Genomic DNA, 22,036 nt, shown 5'->3' on the forward strand with positions numbered 1-22,036 from the left:
AAAAAACAGAGATCAAATTGCCAACATCTGCTGGATCATCGAAAAAGCAAGAGAATTCCAAAAAAACATCTCTTTCTGCTTTGTTGACTATGCCAAAGCCTTTGACTGTGTGGATCACAACAAACTATGGAAAATTCTTCAAGAGATGGGAATACCAGACCACCTGACCTGCCTCTTGAGAAACCTGTATGCGGGTCGGGAAGCAAATTAGAACTGGACATGGAACAACAGACTGGTTCCAAATAGGAAAAGAAGTACATCAAGGTTGTATATTGTCACCCTGCTTATTTAACGTCTATGCAGAGTACATCATGAGAAACGCTGGGCTGGATGAAGCACAAGCTGGAATCAAGATTGCTGGGAGAAATATCAATAATATGCAGATGACGCCACCCCGATGGCAGAATGTGAAGAACTAAAGAGCTTCTTGATGAAAGTGAAAGAGGAGAGTGAAAAAGTTAGCTTAAAGCTCAACATTCAGAACAAAAAGATCATGGCATCTGTTCCCATCACTTCATGGGAAATAGATGGGGAAACAGTGGAAACAGTGGCTGACTTTATTTTTCTGGGCTCAGAAATCACTGCAGATGGTGACTGCAGCCATGAAATTAAAAGACGCTTGCTCCTTGGAAGGAAGGTTATGACCAACCTAGATAGCATATTAAAAAGCAGAGACATTACTTTGCCAACAAAGGTCTGTCTAGTCAAGGCTACGGTTTTTCCAGTGGTCGTGTGGATGTGAGAATTGGACTATAAAGAAAGCTGAGTGCTGAAGAATTGATGCTTTTGAACTGTGGTGTTGGAGAAGACTCTTGAGAGTCCCTGGGACTGCAAGGAGATCCAACCAGTCCATCCTAAAGGACATCAGTCCTGGGTGTTCTTTGGTAAGACATTGATGTTTAAGCTGAAACTCCAATACTTTGGCCACCTGATGTGAGGAGCTGACTCATTTGAAAGACCCTGATGTTGGGAAAGACTGAGGGCAGGAAGAGAAGGGGATGACAGGGGATGAGACAGTTGGATGACATCACCGACTCAATGGATATGGGTTTTGGTGAACTCTGGGAGTTGGTTCGGACAGGGAGGCCTGGCGTGCTGTGGTTCATGGGTCGCAAAGAGTGGACAAGCCTGAGTGACTGAACTGAACTGTCTGGAATTGTAGACAGCAGTGCTCCTCCCCCATCCCAAACCATATTGCTATAGATTCTGAGCTTTCTGTAAAAAATGTCATTTTCTCCTAATTATTAACAAACTGTGAAGGGTTTGAGTATTGACTCCTCTGAAGATATTTTGTGTAGTCACAGTGGCTATAAAAATGGGTTTTTGTTGGTAGACTTGGTTTAGTGTGGGATTTTCCCATAGCAGATAAGGTTTTGTGAGTTAAGGATATTTAGTTACTGGGGAGAGAGAAGTCACCACAGTGAAAGAGTTTTCATTTATTTAAAACAACTTTCATTTTGTTCAGCTTTTGATGTATGGCAAAACCAATACAATATTGTAAAGTAATTAGCGTCCAATTAAAAGAAATAAATTTAAATTTTAGAAAAAATTCCGAGTAACTGGCTTATTAACTATTGTTGAGGTTTCTGAAGGTACCAGAGGGCCACTATATACAACTTGTGCTGTTAAATCTTAGAGTTCATAGTGTAGGTTAAGTGGTATAGTTGTCAGCTATTGTATATTATACAGTGCAGCTTTTAAAAAGAGGGTTTGTTTTTTTTCCTTAACAACTACTCTGTAAATAATTCAGTGTAGAAATAGGTTATAACCGAACCATCTATATTTAGTTTTAATGACTGCTCAAAAGAATGGGTATTATTTTAAGGAAATATCAAAAGGAAATACTTAGTTTTCCACAAAGAGTTACAGTTATTGCGTATAGTTGAAGAACTGATTGATAATGTGGATTCAGACCTTCTTGAGTTTATATTTTTAAATTAAAACATGTTTTAATGGAATGGAAAAACACTGGCTTATCTTAGAAGTATTATAAACTTATCTAAATATCCTTTTCAGAGCTCTGACGTGGATCTTGGATCCTGTTAGGCAGGCTTTTTTGTGGGCGTGTTAATTCAGATTCCACCTGTCAGTGTACCTATAGGTACAGACATTAAACCACACCCTGTGTTCTGACCTTTCCTCAGGGGACACTGACTAAAATCCTTTGGCTCAGCATGAGAGGCTATTTGAATAGCTCAGTTCAGAAGAGCATTGAATGAAGCAGCAAGAACGAGGGAAATAATGTTGCAACTGCGATTCTTAAGACTGCTGCCATGGAGACTTCAAACTTGACTTTCCCTGCCAGGTTTTACTTGGAAGGCTTTTACTTCCACAGACATATTTGATAGCGAGAGCAGTTTTATTGCTTAGCTAATTAGATATTTATATTTTCATTTTTTCATTCTTCAACATTTTAGTCATTATTCTAATTAAAAACATGTTTACTTGCTTTTAGTTTTGTTTTTTTGTTTTTGTTTTCTTCTGGTTTCTTTGTTTTGTTTTGCTGAAGACTGGTGGGGACCTAATTTTTCTTATTTGTGGGGTTTTTTTCTTTTGTTGTTTAGTTGTATGAATTAATTTTTATGTTTATTTGATAGTGCTAAGGAAAAATTTTCATATTGCTATGGTATATCTTTATAAAGTAAACAGAACTTTTTAGTGTAGTGGAAAACTGGTAAAGCAAATAAGGAAAACTAGCAGCTATAACTTCTAGAATGGATTCGTACAAGACCTATTTGGCAACTGTCAAACTTAGTGACTCGTGGTTGGAGGAACAAGATGAAGACATCTATGAGGTTGAATCCCGTGTACCATTACCACATCCTTTTCCTCTGTGTGAACATTTGGATGAAAATAACTCAGTAATTATTAATACTTCTATTTTTCATATTATTCATAAAAGAAATGGACACATATTAAAGCTTATTTCTAAAATTTCCCTGCCTACCCCTCCTTATTCAGTAAGTATAAAAATTTGTTTTTTTTATAGTTTTATGCTGTCAGTTTTTTATATATTTAGTGAAAAAAGCTATAATGAGAAATGAACTTTAAATGTCTTTGGTAAGGGTAAATGGAATAGAATCTTGTTTTCCTGTTTGGTTCATTCATCTGTAATGATTAATGTATTGAAGGGCAAAATTTCATCCACAAGCTCCAACTTGGCAATGTGTTTAATTCCATAAAGCTAAATGAGATAATATTTCAGTTCTGCCACGCCAGACAAGCTATTTAAAAAGATCCTGCTTGTCCTTAAGAATCTGACTTCTCTGTGTTTGTGATGCCAGTCTTTAGTAAAAGCAGGCTGGTTGTGTTTGAGGGAATAGGCGTTCTCACACCTAAAATAGCTAAGTGAATTGTCATTGAGCCAGTCATTTGGCATATTGGCTCTAGTTCCAGAAACGAAAAAAGAATTCCTGGGTTCCAATTTCAGTTTTTTTGCTAACTGCCCAAGAAATTTATATTTAATATGTCTACTAATCCTGTGAGAAAATACCTTTTCCTGCTTTTTATGTGAAATGTATATTGTGAACAGTGTTAAGAGTATTTAGCATAGTTAATCTTTCAGGTTCATTTGACTTTTAAATGCTGTGAATGATTTACTCCAAGTTATTCAGCCCTTTTAGTGACTTTCATGGCTTTAGCGATATACTCCCTTATATTTCAGATGCTTTCAGAATAGTTTCATTACCTCCCCTGAAGCTTTTACATGTTAGAGTGACAAAATATTTACTAATTGTTTATAAGTACTTTTAATGTAGTTTTAAAATTGTTTGAAAATACTGAATATGATATCTTTATATATTTCACATTATTAGGTATAGGTATTACATAAATATTAGGAATAAACTGTACCTTACCTAGATAGAAGAGATTTTTTAACATTTAAAATGTTTACATAAATATTTGAAGGAATCTCTTATTCCAGTAAGGTGTTGGTGCTCTCTGCTGTAATAAATGGCATTTGTTTGCTGGATCTACTGTATTTGAGTCCCTGCCAACTTTTTTGTTTTGCTTTGTAAAACTGAAGTTACTGATATTTCTTGTAGGCTTTACAGTAATATTTAAATGCATCTTAATGAAATTTTATACCTTGTCAAGAGATAGAATATAGAAGCAAACTTTAAAATTTTTTCTAAAAGAAGTATTTATTTTGTTGTAAGTGTATGGTAATTGTATAGTAAATTTGAAGAAGGAAAAAGCTCATATCCTAGTTAGTTCAAGCTGTGAACTCTTAGAGATTCATATATTTACCAGGCAGCCATTTTATAATGTACAGAAAAAAATTACATGTGGAAGCAGTTGATTTATTTTTAAAATATTGACTCTGACTATAAGTGCAGAAGCATGCTGTATATAAATAGTTCATATTTTATGATCACTTTTTAATATTAAAAATTAATATGTACTGGTTATCCACATTAAAGGAAAGTAATCTTTTGCCAGTCAAAAGTAAAAATGTATATATACGAATTTTTATCTTTGTTGAGGTAACAGCATATTACTAGAGATATTTTAGAAAATATTTTGTGATTAAAATGTTTTTAATTTTCAATTATGACTCTTAAATGTATGTTCATATTACTTTCAAGTAATAAGTTATGAATGATATTTAAAACAAGGCTAGTTACATGCTGGCGGGATACTGATTTATCCAAAAACAAAAAGTTACCACCAAAAGCCTTGTTTAGTAACTCTAAAATCTATTTTCTATGGTACATTTTAAAATTCTGTGGTAAATTTTTTTCAATTTAATAATGTTGATATTAAGTACTAGAAACATTTGAGCTCAGTTTTCCCCCTTATAGTTGTTTCAGTAAAAACAGAGAATGCAGGTGCTAGCAGTAAGAAGCAATTATTTCTGTTCAGTAAAGTTAGAATACATCTCTTTATACATCTCTTGTGCGTAGCTGAAGTATCTACGGAATTGCTCTATCTACTAATATTAGCATGCACTAGAAATATTAAATGACTACAGTTCAACGGTATATCTTTATTTTCATTAAAAAAATTTTTTAAAGCTTTCATGGAGAATGGCACTGATATTCTTAACACTTTGTCTTCCTTTGTGTATGCTTTCCCTCTCTTTTTAGCTGGAACATGCAAAAGTTACACAGACAGAATTGATGCGTGAGTCGTTTAGACAGAAACAAGAAGTGACTGAGTCCCTCAAATGCCAAGAAGAGCTGCGAGAGCGCCTTCATGAGGAGTCCAGGGCCAGAGAGCAGCTGGCTGTGGAGCTCAGTAAGGCTGAGGGTGAGTGCCCTGCTGTTGGCTATTGAGGATGGAGAAATTTCAAGTCTAAAAATAGATTTTGGTGCAAGCCAAGTTTGGAAACCAGCAATCTACTTTTAATTTCAAATGACCATTGAAAAATAGTTGTAGCTTGTCTTCAAAATTCCTCTAAGCAGCTTTTAAAACTACATATAGTTTTTAATTATAAAAGTACTTAATAGAATTATATGAAAGTATTTAAAATCTTAGAAAATACAAAAGTGAATGATAGTGAGTTGTTACCATAATCCCTCCATCCTAAGACAGCTCTTTTCATTTAAAGATGAGGGAACTGGAACAGAGATACTAATAAATTGTTCGAAGTCACCTTTAAATGCTGATTCCAGGATTTAAGCCGCTGAAGCCCCATGCTATTTATATCGTACCATGCTATTGTGGGTGACGGGCTTCTAGAATCACTTAAAGTATCAACTTTCTCTAGTATATTTAAAATGTGATTCAGTCCACAGGCGTTTGATTTATATTAAGCTTTCCAGGAACCTGTCTCTTTAATAAAATATGTTACACCAACATGATGTGATAAATTAGCATAACAAGAGAAAATTCAGAGAAATTTCATATTTAAACACAATGGCTAATAAGAATACTGTATTGAACATATTATAGTTGCTACTATTATGAGCAGCAAATTGATTTAAGATTTTTAATAGGCTGAAATGATTTAAAATTTACTGACAGTACACCTTTTTTATTTATATAAATATATAATAGCAAAATTTGAAATAATAATTGCATTCTCTGTTTATTTTATAGGTGTCATTGATGGCTATGCAGATGAGAAAACACTTTTTGAAAGGCAAATTCAGGAAAAAACTGATATAATAGATCGTCTTGAGCAGGAGTTGTTATGTGCAGGTAATAGATTACAAGAACTAGAAGCAGAGCAACAGCAGATCCAAGAAGAAAGAGAATTACTGTCGAGGCAGAAGGAGGCTATGAAAGCAGAGGCAGGCCCTGTTGAACAGCGTACGTATTTCTCGACTTTATATGAACTGTTACTTAAAAGTTCAAGATGACTTCTTTTTCCCCTTTCAGTGCCATTATTTATGTTTTCTATAGGGATTGAAAAATAATAAGAAAGCCTACCTTACTGGTAATTGTCTTATTAGCCAATCATGTGGAATCAGGTTTGGTTTTTTTTTCCTTTTTCCTTTGGCATATGATAACAGGAAAGATAATTCTTTGTATCTCCTCAAGCTCTGCCTAAAGAGAAAGCTGGATATAATGAAGCAGGATTTTTTTTTAAGTTGTATGAGATTTAGTTCTTTTAATTGCAGAAAGGCAGCAAAATGTACGCCTGGATTAACTAACTAAGAGCACTGATCAGGCACTAGTTGTGAGCAGGGTGGGGTGGATTTCAGCCTGCAAGATAATAGATTGAAAAGGCTGTTAGAAGCAGGCTGACATTTAGTTGAATGTAAGCAGGAGTTCAAAGAATAAATAAGTTTACAGATAACCTCTAATCTTTTCTTAAATGAGAAATTAGGTAATTAGTGGTTTAAAAAATAGGTGTCAGTCTTTGTAACAATGGAACTTTAAATCCTTTTAGTCATATCCTGTCACCTTTATATTATGGCTTCCCTGGTAGCTCAGTTGGTAAAGAATCTGCCTGCAACGCAGGAGACCCCGGTTCGATTCCTGGATTGGGAGAAGGGACAGCTACCCACTCCAGTATTCTGGCCTGGAGAATTCCATGGACTGTCTAGTCCATGGGGTTGCAAAGAGTCGGACACAGCTGAGTGACTTTCACTTTCACCTTTATATTATACATGCAGTTAGAATTATAAATGTGTAGTTTCACTAATTAAATTCTATCAATTTAGAGATACCACATACATTCTTATAATATGGTGAAGCTTTTCTGGTTGCTCAGATTTATTTAATACAGGTTTAGGGTTGGCATCTTTCATGTGCAAAGTATATTTATCGTGCGTGTGAAATATTCAAGGAATTTGAATACACCTCAAAATGTAACCTGTGACAGTCAGTATGTTCAGCTTTTACTCCTAGTTGTTCTGTGTGTGTGTGCATTACTCTGTCTTAGGAAGTAGCTGACACGTAAATCACCATGTTCTGTTGTGTGTGTGTGTTTTTTCCCAATAGGACTAGTAGATGCTGCAGTCGATGCAGCGCCTGGAGCAGGTGTGTTTACACAGTTGCATGGCCATTGGGTGACCCTTGGATTTTTCAGTCAGTTAACATATCTCTAACTTTGCTGCTGTGTTTCATACTTACAAGTTTTTCTAACAACAAAAAAACTTTCCTTACAATAAAAATTTGGAATTAAAAACTGAGATTCATAATGACTATCATCATATTATTCCCACAGAGCTTAAGACTATTTCAGTTTTTTCAAGAAAATGGATGAAATAGTGGTAGGCAATATAATATAAATTAAAAGTTATTTTCTTTGACAAATATATTAAGTTCTCACAACCTGTGACTTTTTACAGTACTCTTTTCTAAATCAGTATCTAAGATGATGGTATCAATAAGATCAGTGAAATTCAGTGAAGAGACTTTCTGGTTGATTACTTTTGTATTAACATCTAAATCAGTGTTGTTTAAAAGGAAAGCTGCTTTCTGTAGATTCCTGAGTACAGTGTTGACAGACCAGTTAGTGTAAAGACTCTGGAGTTATATTCATTCCATTTTCTTCATTAGAGAATTGTTTTACTTTGCTGTAGAAAATTTATTATTATATGATTAATAATAATAATAGCTAACACTTACATGTATATGTAGTGCTTACATAGTCTAGGCACTGTTTTTCACACATTGATATATTAACTTATTTGACATATTATAAATTAACTTATTGTGGGGAAATAACTCAGAGGTCAGTACTGTTACTAACTCCCATTTGACATACAAGGAAATTGAAGGACATCATATTAAATGCCACAAGTGGTGGAGTTAGGACGTTAGCTCACAGTCTCTGCGCCTAAGCACCACACTGCCTCTCATACCTGTCAGTTTTCCCTTGACACACACACGTGAACATGTAAGACTAACTCGGGAATGTGGGTCAAATAAGGAGTAAGACTAACAGGAAACTCTGATTCTGGTTATGCCTCTTTTCTGTAACTCTTACTTACCTTGGTTAAAGATTTACAGTATTTGATTTTCATGTGTGTTGTATATGCATATAAAAATGACTTTACAGGTTTAGAATGGATTGATTTTCGCCTGAGGTGAGTTATTTCTGTGCTTGAATTTGGTTAGATTTTGCTCGTTTCCTTGTAGTGAAAGTGGACTTTGAGGGGGTCATTTGCTGTGTTCTTTTATTGTTTTTAATGATAGGACATAATTCTTTTTTGTTAATTCTGTTTGATTTTATTGGTACTAGCTTGCTTACTTATATCGGAATGTGTTATTCTGATATTTTCAAATGAATATTTTCCTTTTTTACATGTTTTTGAAATGAAACTCAGCCCCTTTATTTCATGAAGTTAAAATCGAACATAGTTATCGGTGATCTCCCTATCACAACATCATTAATTGTGACTTAATGTAGTATATTTTTGCATTCATGAACAGAATTACTACAGGAGACAGAAAAACTGATGAAGGAAAAACTAGAGGTACAGTGTCAAGCTGAAAAAGTGCGTGATGACCTTCAAAAACAAGTGAAAGCTCTAGAAATAGATGTTGAAGAACAAGTCAGTAGATTTATAGAACTGGAACAGGAAAAAAATGCTGAGCTAATGGATTTAAGACAACAAAACCAAGCACTGGAAAAGCAGTTAGAAAAAATGAGAAAATTTTTAGATGTAAGTATTCTTCAGTTTAATAATTTTTTCATTGGAATGCTACTTGCTACTATTCTATGTTGTGGATTTTAAATTATGAAAAGACTTAATTTCTACTATTTTTATCTGTGTCATCTAATTAATTCAAAAGTATTATTTCAATTAAAAATTTTTATTATGCAGCTTTCAGAATTAAAAGCAGTACGAACAGATTATGAATAAGCCCTACCAGTTAGCCTTTCCAGATTCATAGTTAAGAAACTTGTCCTAGTCTTTTTCTGAACTGGTAGTCAGAGCAAGTAAGGATCCTAAGAGCTAATTGTCCACCATTTCACCCATAAAACGTAATGTATACACACAAGTAACAGTGTGCCCTGGAAGCAGTGAACTACAACTGTTTTCATGCTGTCATTACTGTCTTCCAAAAAAGATGTTAAATCTCTAATTTCATGTGGATTTTCTTCTTTGGAGTTTCATTTAGGTCTTAACGTTATCTTCACAGATCAGAGAATCAGATTCTAACACACTTTGTAATTTTAGGTATTTAAAAAAACCTAGATTAAAATGGAAAAAATGTATCTACAACACAGTTTGTTCCACTATAGCTTAAATACTGGGAGTCCTCCTTTGTTCCAAAAAAAGTAAATTCATTTTAAGGAGACCATTTAAATTTCATTTTGTATTTAATATTACTTGAATTTTAAAAAATGTTGTGCTTCAGATAACATTTCAGTGCTTGCATTTTTGCTGAAGAGCCCTAGGTTATGTATCATACAACAGGAGCCTTACTAGTAGCCGCTACGTACCATGCAACAAGTGTTACCTTTTCAGACCTTTTTGGTTTGGAGCATTTCTGTGACCATCAGTTGTTCATCTTCAAACAGACAACTGTACCTACAATTGAAGGGAAGTAAGGGAAATAATAACATCAGTAAATATTATTTCTTCAGTTACTATCATTATTACTCTTTAGGAGCAAGCTGTTGATAGAGAACACGAGAGAGATGTATTCCAACAGGAAATACAGAAACTAGAACAACAGCTTAAGGTCGTGCCTCGATTCCAGCCTATCAGTGAACACCAAACTAGAGAGGTAATGTTTTTATTGATATTGTTTTCCATGCATTAATTTGTATATTATGTATAAAATAAGATTCATATCTTTAAAAACTTGAATTCTTTCTGTTGTATATCAGTTTTCAAAATCAGAAACTTAAATATTACTTCAATATGAGAAGGTGAAGATACCAAAGAAGTATAAAATACCTATAACTCATTGTCATAAAATGTTATCTACAGTCTTATTTAACAAAAGGTATCTTTAAAACAAAAAGCCAGAAGGAATCTGATGTAGAAAAGCGTTATCTACTGGAGCAGTAGAAAAGTTAGCAATCCCCACCGAGTTTGTAGTCATTCGTTGTGTTCCTGACATATTCTATATTTTGAAAAATAGCTGTGTATTTGTTGAGCCTCAAAAGAATATTTAAGCTCTAGAACTTAGTCATTTCCTGCTATTTGTTTCCTTACATTTAAAAAGGGTGATTTGCCTCATTCATAAAACTTAAGGAAACTAACAAGAAAGTACGTCTTTGGTTTTCTTCCAAAACATTGTGATCCATTTGTTTTCTTCTTCTTTAGCCAGATCTGATTCTCTAGCTTCTGATTTTCTCAGGATCAAAAAAACAAAAAAAGAAACATCTAGCTGTTAACAGTGCACTGTGCCATTTTGCTATGCCTGCTTTATTGTCTTCTCCTTTAACCTCACTCCAAGTCTTAGTCCACCTTTTATTGTTCAAGCCTCTCCTCAGGCTTTATTACTGTCCTTTCTCAACCTCTAATTGTAGGTAAGCTAGCATTTCTTTTAATGTTTTAAGGAAGAAGTATCATTTTTAGATAATTTCCTCTAAGAATCTCACTGAAATAAGGTAGAGTTTTTTTTTCTTACCATCATATTTCTTTTTTTAAATAAGCTTTCTCTCTTCATTTGAGAACTAATTTCACAAGCTCTCTTATTGATCTTTCCTGTATCCTTCCGTCTGCTTCTTATCCGAATCACTTTTTCGGGGCACGTGGATCCCTTGCACTGCCTGGCATCCTGATCCCTCCCCTAGGCTGGTGGAATGTGTGGGCTGAAAAGTTACTTTTTTCCAAGTAACTGTATTGGAAAAGGGTCCCCAGTTCCCTTCTGTCCCTATGGTATTTTAGAACCACTGTATTATTATATGTGTTGATAAACAGTTGGTGGAAAGGAAAGTATAATCCGTGGAAGTTTTTTTAGGTCATTGTATCTCACATATGAATGTAAGTACTGTGTAAACTTGTTTTCTTTATTAGGTTTTAGTGTGGTTGTGCCATTAGAGCTTACAACTCAACATTATTCAAAAATGCATTTATTTTTTCCTCCTAGCTAGGGAAAACCTTAGTCTTAACAGAGCTCTTAAAAGAATTGGTGAAAGCAATATTATTTCTCTTTAACTAGTGCTGCTTAGATGCATCAACTCAGAAAATGCTGCTATAGTTGGAGGTGATAGTGCCATCCTTATCAAAAAAACTTAAGCATAGTATCTAAAAAAATTTGAAAGGAGGATAGATTTATTACTAACATCCTTACATATTTTAACATTACAGTTTTTTATTATTATATTTTCAGGTTGAGCAGTTAACAAATCATCTGAAAGAAAAAACAGACAAGTGCAGTGAGCTTTTGCTGTCTAAAGAGCAGCTTCAGAGAGATATACAGGAGCGGAATGAAGAAATTGAGAAACTGGAGTTCAGAGTAAGAGAGCTGGAGCAAGCCTTACTCGTTAGTGCAGACACTTTTCAAAAGGTGTGACATTTTCTTTGGGTTAATTTTATCTAGTGTTTTAGTACAGATTACGCTTAGTTACATGAACATCAGTTTATTTACATAAAAAAATTACTAAGGACTCTGTTGATATTATTGCATAATGTATCTGTATGTCTTCATTAACATCATAACCATTTCTGTTTATTCTTTTCTCCAAATATCCCTTGCATACTGAGTCCTGATTAAGAAAGATTAATTAAGCCAGAAGACTTAATTACCCTTTTAAGCATTAATAATTATTGATTCTAAAATAACAGCCAAGTGAAAATCTGTAGGCACCAGTTCAGGCTGATGCCGTGCCCCAGACAAAGAAGCAGTGATATCTGTTCCTATTATGCTAAAGAAAAGCAGGATAAGGAAATTTGGGAGTGGAGGAGATGAGGGGTTAGCTTTCATTTTACCTGAGAAATGAATTTTAAGATTGTCAGGCATTCTTGTTTTAATTTATATAAAGTGCATTCAAGAGTGAATGTTGTAACTTTTGATTGTTCACTAATGTAGACTACTTCTAGTTCAAGAAACAGAACTGTTACTTCTCCAATTAAAATGGATAATTAGGATTTAATGTCTGAAATTTTGAGAAAATTTTTATGTATTTAAAGGTAGAGGACCGGAAACACTTTGGAGCTGTAGAAGCTAAAGCAGAATTGTCTCTGGAGATACAATTGCAGGCAGAGCGAGATGCCATAGACAGAAAGGAAAAAGAGGTAAGTTTATTTTTAATGACAAAATGTGGCTTGAATTACTTTAGAAAATTTAATTTGATTAGAATGGAGTTTATGGTGCAAAACCAAAGTATATAGACTGTTCTTAGCTCATTGCCTAAGTTGCCGTTGAAGACAGTAAACATTTGAACGAGTAAACTGGAATGAAGAAGGGGGCAAGTGGCCTTGACAGAGGAGGGAGTTTCGAGGACACAAAGGTGGCCAGTCTGGTAAGTATGGATTAGATCAGGCCGGGAGGAGAGAGACTAGTGCTGGGGCACAAGGAAGTATCTTCCTCCTGGCCTTGCCGTAGGCTTTGAATTACTGCTGCTTTCCTGTGGAGTTTGTTTTTTCTAAAGTTATATTTCCCTGGGAGATAGTAGTGCCTTTTTACAGTGTACTAATAAACATGTTCTTAATTCTATAAAGTTCTTTTATGTTTTTGTGCGCCCTCCCTTCCCCCTACCCCGAGAAAACCAGAAGATGCACTTTTAAAACAGCCATCATTTTCAAGTCCTAATTATTTGAACCTTTGTCTCTCATCAGTTTTTCTCTAGCATATTGTACCTTACTATCTAGCTATAGCATATCATTTTAAATGTTTCAGAAGTTTCAATTGCATTTTTATCTCTTTCCGTATAATTTTCTCAGAACATTTGATGTGTATTTATTGAGTGTAAACAGTTTATAAATGTTAATGAGTACTTTGAGAAAAAGATTGATTTAGATGTCACCTAAAACTATAGCTCAGAGAACTTGTAGTTTAGAGAAGAAAAAAGTCATCTATGTAAATAATGGAAATGATTATTTTCGTGAAAATTATTATTTTCGCATTATCCCATAGTACTGACTAATGTTTATCTGAGAGATTCTTATTTATCTTATTTTTTGGCTTTCATGTCAGTGACTGGGGACACTTTTGTTGACATATAATTACTTTTGTTGATGTGTGCTTCAAAAAGAATTAACATTTAAAGATTTCTATTACACTAAATAGTCAAATAGATGATCTGCTTTCTAAAAAGATGGGACTCCAAAACTTGTCACAAGGCAGAAATAATTGATTCAATATAGTAAAATTTTATATTGTCATTTGAATTTTATTTAATACTACTTAACTGCTTAATTTCTTGAAGTAAGGATCCAATAACTGTCTCCTGCTTACTTAGAATTATATTTGTTGGAATTGCAAGAGACCTTAGAGAGCTTGTATCAACTAGCTACCAGTTTTTACAGATGAAACAGAGCCAGACTTGTTGAATGAGTAAAGAATTAAACTGACAGCTAACCTTGATCTACTCCAGTATCCTTGCCTGGGAAATCCCATGGACAGAGGAGCCTGGCGGGCGACAGTCCATGGGGTCACAAAAGAGTCAGACATAAGTTAGTGACTAAACAACAAAGTTGGTCTACTAATTTTGAATAACAGTGACACGTGTTCTATCAGAACCCAGTCACTCAGTAACTGGAGACTGAAAGATAGGGATGTAAAATTGAAACATATCTTTTAATGAAAATAACTTCTTAAGCATTCTCTCCTGCACTAGACAAATGTTTTCAGATATCTGACGGTATAAACATAGGATGTCTATGTGTTGTTATATTTGAGATACTTCCCACTACTCTCATAGCCTAAATTTGTGTACAACTTTTTTAAAAGTTTATTATAATATTTAGAAATTGGAGTGAAAGAAAAGAAAACCTTAAAAGATAAGGGTTTCAGGCTGTATAAGAGAAGGAGAATAATGTGGAGAGAAATACAAGAATTCAAGAAAAAGATGCTTTCAGTAGTATAGGTTTTAAGTAAAGCGACTTAGCAGCAGCAGCAGCAATGAGATCTAACTTACAAATGACAATAGTAAATAATAATAGTTAACTTTGTTGAGGTCTGTGCTAGAACGTGGTCGGTATTTTAATTAATGCCTTGTGTCCTTAACCTTATGCTCTCCCTGAGGATAGGTTCTTTTGGTGTTTCCACTTTATTCTTGAGTAAACCAGATCTTAATAAAGGTTAAGGAACTTGCTCATGTTCACACAGTGAGTGGCTGAACAAGAATTCCTCCTCAATTTCTCTCATTCTGGAGCTTTGTGATGCTTTACTGCCAAAACATCCGGGCACGTTTTGCCTTGCTGATGAGAAATTATCATAGACAGTCATTCAGGATTTGTTGTAGAGCACCACTGTCCCATTTTAAAACCAGCACCAATCTCAAGGAACCTCGTGTCTAATTAGGATGTATATATATGTATGTATGTGCTGGACTGTGATAAGTTGCTTCAGTCGTGTCCGACTCTTTGTGACCCCGTGGACTGTAGCCCACCAGGCTCCTCTCTCCATAGAATTCTGCATGCAAGAATACTGGAGTGGGTTGCCATGCCCTTCTCCAGGAGATCTTCCAGACCCAGGGGTCTAACCTGTGTCTCTTATGTCTCCTGCATTGGCAGGAGGGTTCTTTACCGCTAGTGCCACCTGGGAAGCGCGCGTGTATGTGTGTGCGTGCGTGCGTGTGTGTGTACACATTGGAAAGAAAAAAAATTCTTAAAACACAAATAGGTGCTAATTAATGTAATCCAGACAATCTAGATATCATTTGGTAGCTAAATTAAACAAGGTTAAACCAAAAAGCTGCCATTCTGTTTTTAAACCTTAATAATATTTTTCTGGTTCTTGGTTGTCATAGCCTCAGTAATAAGACAACCAGGGACCAAAACTGAAGTCTGGCTGAGAAGAGGAAAGAAGGCCTCACAGTGTCATTTTGGGAATTGAAGTCTCTATTTTGATGCCTCAAGTTCAGCTGCTCATGATGGGAATGTTAGTGCTTTAGATGAGTACTTCTGGAACTTGAATGCTCTATGAATCTCCTTAGGGATCGTTTTAAAATGAAGACTCTGATTCAGTAGGCCCAGGGTGAGGCTTGAGAATCTGTGCTTCAAACATGTTCCCATGTGATGCTAATTCTCCTCCTAGGACTACACTTTGAATATTAAGGCTAAGAATTTAACCGTAAACTATTTTATCAAAAAAGAAAATAAGTATGAGGTGAGACAGGAATGGGCAGCAATTTTGAGATTAAATATCTATGTATGTGTTGAAATAATACCTTGTCACCAAAAGTAGTCATAGAAGATAGAAGAAATGTAAATGTCATCTATTAGGTAACTTTGAAGAAGATATAATCATCATAATTTTCAGGAGACTAACCTGATAATTATATGTGTGCAACTAATAACTATATTTCAGGTGTTATTACTCAGTTTAATACCAGTATTAAAATTATTTAAATGTAGGTCTTAGACATTAGTTATTAGAAGTAGGATGAATAATAGTTAAGAATGTCAGGTTCCAGAGGTAAACTCCTGAGGTTCAAAAGTGACTTCCACATACTAGCCTTGTGACTGCAGAACAAGGGACTCCTGTCTCAGTGACTCCCTTCCTCATCTTGAAATGGAGATAATCCTAGTAAAGATGTATAAAGTCATTACAGGGCTTTTAAAAAATAATACATATAAAGCATATCATGCAGTGTCTTAACAGGAAATGGCCTGCAAGCGTTAGTTGCTCAGTCACATCCGACTCGTTGCAACCCCACAGGCTGTAGCCTGCCAGGGTCCTCTGTCCATGGAACTCTCCAGGCAAGAATATGGAGTGGGTTTCCATTCTTTTCTTCAGAGGATCTTCCCGGCCCAGGAATTGAACCTGAATCTCCTGCATTGCAGGCAGATTCTTTACCATCTGAGCCATCAGGGAAGCTATGAATGATGGCTGTTTATCACTAGTATAAATATGATTTCTGTTACAGAAATATTAGCTTAAATTATTTTGAAGGCCTTTGCTTTGCTAGTGCTAAGATATAATTCTGACTGCTTGTACTCAGTCACTCTGTCGTGTCCAGCCCTTTGTTACTGCATGAACTGTAGCCTTACAGGCTCCTCTGGCCATGGAATTCTCCAGGCAAGAATCCTGGAGTGATTGCCATTTCCTCCTCCATCTGACTACATGTTGGTGTGTAATCAGAATGTTCCCCCTTTCAAGTTCTAAGATGATGAATGCTTTATAAGTGTTCTCTGGGCCACCTGCCACTAAATGCTGCCCTTGTATCTTAGGTTGGTCTTAATGCAGCAGTTTTGATCACTAGATAAATAAACATTTGAAAATCCATTCATTAAAAATATACTAAGAACTTGCAAAGCATTGAGGTAAACAACTCTTCTTGTCCTCGAGCAAGCCCAGTTTTTAAAATACAATTAGCTCTTACTATTCACCATTAGTTTCAATCTCCATATAACTATCAAAGAGCAGTTGCTTTACCATTAGTGGTAATCTGCGCTCAGAGCTGAATTTCAGTTGTCTTACGCATGGGAACACTCTAGTTTTCCCCTAAAATGATTTTACTAACTTACTCTGTAAGTTTGTGTATGTCAGACCTAAGTGAGTCTGCCTCTGCTCCCTTCTGCCCAAATAAGGCATGTCGCTGCCAAACCTTAAGTTATTAATGTGGACTAAATCGAGTTAGTCTCACTTGGTGGCTAAAATAACTGACTTAATTCTACAGCTTTCTTGAGCCTTTTTGATAGCCGTTAATTTAACATAAAATAAGATTTAAGAATGTGGATTCTTTCCCTTCCTCTCATGACTCTTTTATGCTCTATCAGAAGATAATATTTGGTAGGAAGTGGCTCCTTGTAGCCTTCCTCTGAAGGAAGGATAGTTTTAAAGTCTTTAGTTTGAAAATGTCTGGAAACCACGCAGTTATATCTGGCTTAGAGAAACCCCTTTCCTTTATTTTCATGGCTCACCTGTTCTAAGCATGTGTCCTGTAGAGCTCAATCCAGCAGGCTTCATTCTCTCTTGGCAAATAAACATCTATATGAACAGTTGTTTTTCTCTTTCCCTTTGATAATTTTGCTATCAAAGATCACAAACTTAGAAGAGCAGTTAGAACAGTTCAGAGAAGAACTGGAAAATAAGAATGAAGAAGTCCAGCAACTACATATGCAGTTAGAAATACAGAAAAAGGAATCTACTACCCGCCTACAAGAACTTGAACAAGAAAACAAATTATTTAAGGTAATTGCTCAAGGAAAAGTTTGCCTCTAAATAATTCATTGGTTTTTTTTGTCTTGTATAGTCGTAGTATTTAAGCATTTGCTAAATCCAGCTGCTACATAATGCTTAACAGAAGAATAATAGCTGCATATGGATTTACATAAGAGTTTATCTTCAACCCAACATAAACGTTTGAATTCATCAGATACGAAAAATTTTGGAGACCTTTATCAAAACATTTTAAGATTTATTGATTTACAATAATTATATAGTAGCTTTGAACGTTTTGGGTGCTATAGCTTGGTAAGAGTTAATTGACAGAATGGTCTAAAGATCACATGTAATGCTCTATCAACTGGGATGGTTATCTTTGTTCCTAGGATGAAATGGAGAAACTGGGATTTATCATAAAGGAATCTGATGCTATCTCTAATCCGGATCAACATGTACTATTTGGGAAATTTGCTCAAATAATGCAAGAAAAAGAGGTAGAAATTGACCGATTGAATGAGCAAATTATGAAACTTCAGCATCAACTTAAAATGACAACAGATAACAAGGTACACTAATTAAAAATTACTATATGAAACTATTTAAATGAGAATTTTATTTTTATTGAAGTAGTTGATTTACCCTATGGTGTTAATTTCAGGTGTACAGCAAACAGACCTAGTTTTCTCCAGATTATTTTCCATTATAAGTTATTATAAGATATTAAACAGAGTTCCCTGCTTATACAGTGATCCTTTCATGCTTATCTTTTTTATGTATAGTAATTTGTGTTGCTGTGAACATTGGGGTGTGTGTAACTTTTCAAAGTAGACTTCTTGCCTTTTCTGGATATATGCCCACTAATAGAATTGTTGGATCATAGAGTAGTTCTGTTTTCCTTTTTTTAAGGAACCTCCATAATGTTTTTCATAGTGGTTAAACTAGAATTTTAAAGGGCAAAATTGTTATTTTTCAGTTTCTCTTTGAATGTAAAAACCAAATAAAACCTAATTCTCTTTCATCCATTAATTTTAATTTATTAAGACATACTAGTTTAACAAGCTATGTGTATTTGTATCCATTCCTAATATTGTCAAACATTTTTGATGTTTCATAGTCTCTGGTAACTCAGATTTCATCATATCATTCTAACCGAAATATTAAAAACTTCAAAATTCTTCTATTATGTTGAGTTTTTAAATAAGATAGTGATATTTAAGCACTATCTGTTATAGACTTTTATTTTAATACTTTCATCCTTTGTATTGATACTATTTTACTTATAGGAAATCAGCTATTAAATGCATAAATTACTCTATAATAATTTTCTAAAAGAAGTTCTAATTAAGGTCATTTTTGGTCTGATGTAAGACTTGTGGTCTATATGAAAATTTAGTATTTCTGAGAAGTATATTATTTTTGTGTATGTGATCAATACTTTAAAATATTGCCTTAGTAAAATAAAATTCCCCAAATATAAATACATAGTTATTACATTTGTTGCTTTTTTGTTAACTGATAGGTTATTGAAGAAAAAAATGAACTTATAAGGGATCTTGAAACCCAGATAGAATGTTTGTTGAGTGATCAAGAGCGTGTGAAGAAAAATAGAGAAGAAGAAATCGAGCAGCTGAATGAAGTGATTGAAAAACTTCAACAGGAATTGGCAAATATTGAACAAAAGACATCAGTGGTTGCTAATTCTCTTCCAGAAGAAGCAGATAGTTTAAAACATCAGTTGGATATGGTAACAGCTGAAAAACTGGCTTTGGAACAGCAAGTAGAAAACACTAATGAAGAAATGGCGTTGACGAAAAACGCACTTAAAGAAACCAATTTAAAAATGAACCAACTAACAGAAGAATTATACAACTTAAAGAGAGAACGTGAAAATATTGGAAAAATCCATAGCATACCAGAGAAAAGTGCTAACATGGCTATAGATGACCTGAACAAAAACAAACCAGGACTAGAGGTAGTCTTTCCTGAGGATGCTCTTCAGCCCCTAGAAAATCAGACTCACCTCAGCTGTTTTGAAGAAAACAGCAAAGTTTCCATAAGCAGCTTGGAAACAAAGGTGCTGCAGCTCGAGAGCACTGTGAGCGCAAAGGACTTAGAACTTACCCAGTGTCATAAGCAGATGAAGGACCTGCAGGAGCAAGGCCAGTCTGAAAAAGAAGTGTTGAAAAAGAAGATTGTAAACCTACAGAATATACTTGAGGAAAAAGTTGCTGCTGCTCTTGTGAGTCAAGTCCAACTTGAAGCAGTTAAAGAATATGCAAAATTCTGGCAAGATAAACAATCAACTTCATCAGAACCTGAAAGAACAAATATACAGAATTTGACTCAACTAACAGAAAATGAAATGGAGTCAAATGTGTCAGCACTGACCTTGAGAATATCAGAATTAGAAAGCCAGGTGGTTGAAATGCAGACTAGTTTGATTTTAGAAAAAGAACAGATAGAAATTGCAGAAAAAAATGCTCTGGAAAAAGAAAAGAAGCTACTAGAACTGCAGAAGCTATTGGAGGACAATGAGAAAAAACAGGGAAGCAAAGAAAGGGAAAGAAGCCCTCCAGGAGATTTTGAAGTTCCCAAGGTTAGTTTGTATTTGATCTTTTTCACTTAAATACCTTAAGAAACTCTTTTCCCTTTTCTTTAAACTTACTACTAACTTATTACATTCATACAATGTTCTTTATATCTAGCAATTCCATATATAAAGGGTTTTTATAAAAAAAAAAATTACCATTCTGGACGGTCATATTATTATCACTAGAATAATGGATACAGACTGTATTTTGTATAGTTTTAAAATCACAGCATTTATTTTACCGCCATAGTCATTATGAGCAGTCGTAAGTAGAGCAGTCCCAAGAAACGCAGAAGTGTTAAGTGTAGCAAATGTCCTCTGGAACTTGGGTGGGTTTTTTCCCTCTTTCTTCTAACATGCATGTTAAGTGTTACCATTCCTTTTACACAATGAAAAATATCAGAATATATTAGTGTTCTAGTGCATTGATGTATGAGTGATAAATCATTTGCTTTTAAGATTCTATATATACCTCTGTTAGATTTCATCCTTTCTTCTCTGAAAGTCTGTTTATGTAAAGTTCTGAAAGCGTAGGTATTTCTTAGCATAGGACAGATGTGGAAGGACTTTAATTTTCAGATTCTCACTTTATATATTTGCAATTTTGAGTATTGTGTAGTCTTATACAGAACACCAGAAATTAACTGATATATTAGGTTCCTATGAATATTTATTTGTCAAAGAGTAGTAATTCTTTGCATTTGCTAGGCTTTTTCCTTCTAGCTAACTGAAACTATATAAATTACTGTAAATAATATTTAAAATAGTAATGTGACTTTCCGTATGATTAAAATATCTTAGTAAGATTTTATTATTTCTTAATATCTAAGAAATATCTTAGTAAACCACCTCATATCTTTTGAGGAGAGTGATATGAAAATTTTTTGAATAGATAACTGAAACTGTTTCATTAATTATAAAATTTTTTAGGATATATTCAATTGACATGATTTACCTTTCATTCCCAGAAAAATCAGTGTGTGTGTGTGTGTGTGTGTGTGTACTGACTCAAGAATATAAAATGATGGTTCTGAAGAGTTTCCCTGTTTGCTGAAAGAAAATAGGTCATTTTAACCCCTTTAATCTGATAGGCAGTTGTTCCTGAAAAAGCTTTATTGAAATATTCAAGTACCTTGAATTTGGCTTTGTTTTTTGAAAATGACGTGTTTGTGTTTTCCACTACCATTCAGACCACTGCTGAGCTGATTCATACCAATGAAGAAAATGGATTTTTGGGTCAGCTTGAGACTGTTAGAGCAGAGTCAGCAGCTACCAAAGAAGAACTTGCCAGTTACAAAGAGAAGGCAGAAAAACTTCAAGAAGAGCTTTTGGTAAAATTAATAACATAGCTTCTGTTTCTACCTATTTTATTTCAAAGTGTATATTCTCTCAATATGAAAACAATCCCAGATCTATAACTTAACAGCTAGGATTTAAAAATCTTTCATAAGTTTGATGAAAAGTTATTATAAATTTCATTGCTCTCATCTTTCTTGTTTGGTTTTACTTGGAATCTCTTTTAATCTTTTAGTCTCTTAAAAGGGGGATGCTTTTAATCTTCTAGTCTAGTTAATGAAAAAGGAGAAAGATCGATGTTAACCCCTGAGAACCAAAAATAGAGTCCGATAAAATGATTTCACTTCTGTGTTAATCTGTGATGCTACATATATGCAGATGTGTATGAAAACTCTGTTTCTGAAATGTTTTTCCTGTTGTTCTGTGGAAAATGAGCATATTAACATGAATTATACTCTCAACCCTAAATTCTACATGTGATATTTTTACCTGAATGTTCTAAACTGTTGTTTT

At 34.4% G+C, this 22,036-nt stretch overlaps 1 protein-coding gene across 9 annotated transcripts in view; it reads left to right on the forward strand.

Annotated features, from left to right (window-relative positions):
- The window catches only part of AKAP9 (A-kinase anchoring protein 9), a 172,293-nt gene that overhangs the window by 125,484 nt on the left and 24,773 nt on the right, over positions 1–22,036 (forward strand). For 4 of the 9 annotated variants that reach the window (XM_069587353.1, XM_069587350.1, XM_069587351.1 and 1 more), the window contains 11 exons: positions 5,091–5,253; positions 6,046–6,258; positions 7,396–7,434; positions 8,833–9,065; positions 10,018–10,137; positions 11,695–11,871; positions 12,495–12,599; positions 17,512–17,664; positions 18,024–18,203; positions 19,157–20,233; positions 21,418–21,558. In XM_069587353.1, the coding sequence (XP_069443454.1) occupies positions 5,091–5,253; positions 6,046–6,258; positions 7,396–7,434; positions 8,833–9,065; positions 10,018–10,137; positions 11,695–11,871; positions 12,495–12,599; positions 17,512–17,664; positions 18,024–18,203; positions 19,157–20,233; positions 21,418–21,558 (2,601 nt within the window). Of the gene's footprint in view, positions 1–2,081; positions 2,961–5,090; positions 5,254–6,045; positions 6,259–7,395; positions 7,435–8,832; positions 9,066–10,017; positions 10,138–11,694; positions 11,872–12,494; positions 12,600–17,511; positions 17,665–18,023; positions 18,204–19,156; positions 20,234–21,417; positions 21,559–22,036 lie in introns of those variants that run through there. The other 5 variants (XM_069587359.1, XM_069587352.1, XM_069587354.1 and 2 more) reach the window with 2 other exon arrangements.

The sequence above is a fragment of the Ovis canadensis genome, chromosome 4, assembly GCF_042477335.2.
Source record: "Ovis canadensis isolate MfBH-ARS-UI-01 breed Bighorn chromosome 4, ARS-UI_OviCan_v2, whole genome shotgun sequence".
Taxonomy (NCBI): domain Eukaryota; kingdom Metazoa; phylum Chordata; class Mammalia; order Artiodactyla; family Bovidae; genus Ovis; species Ovis canadensis.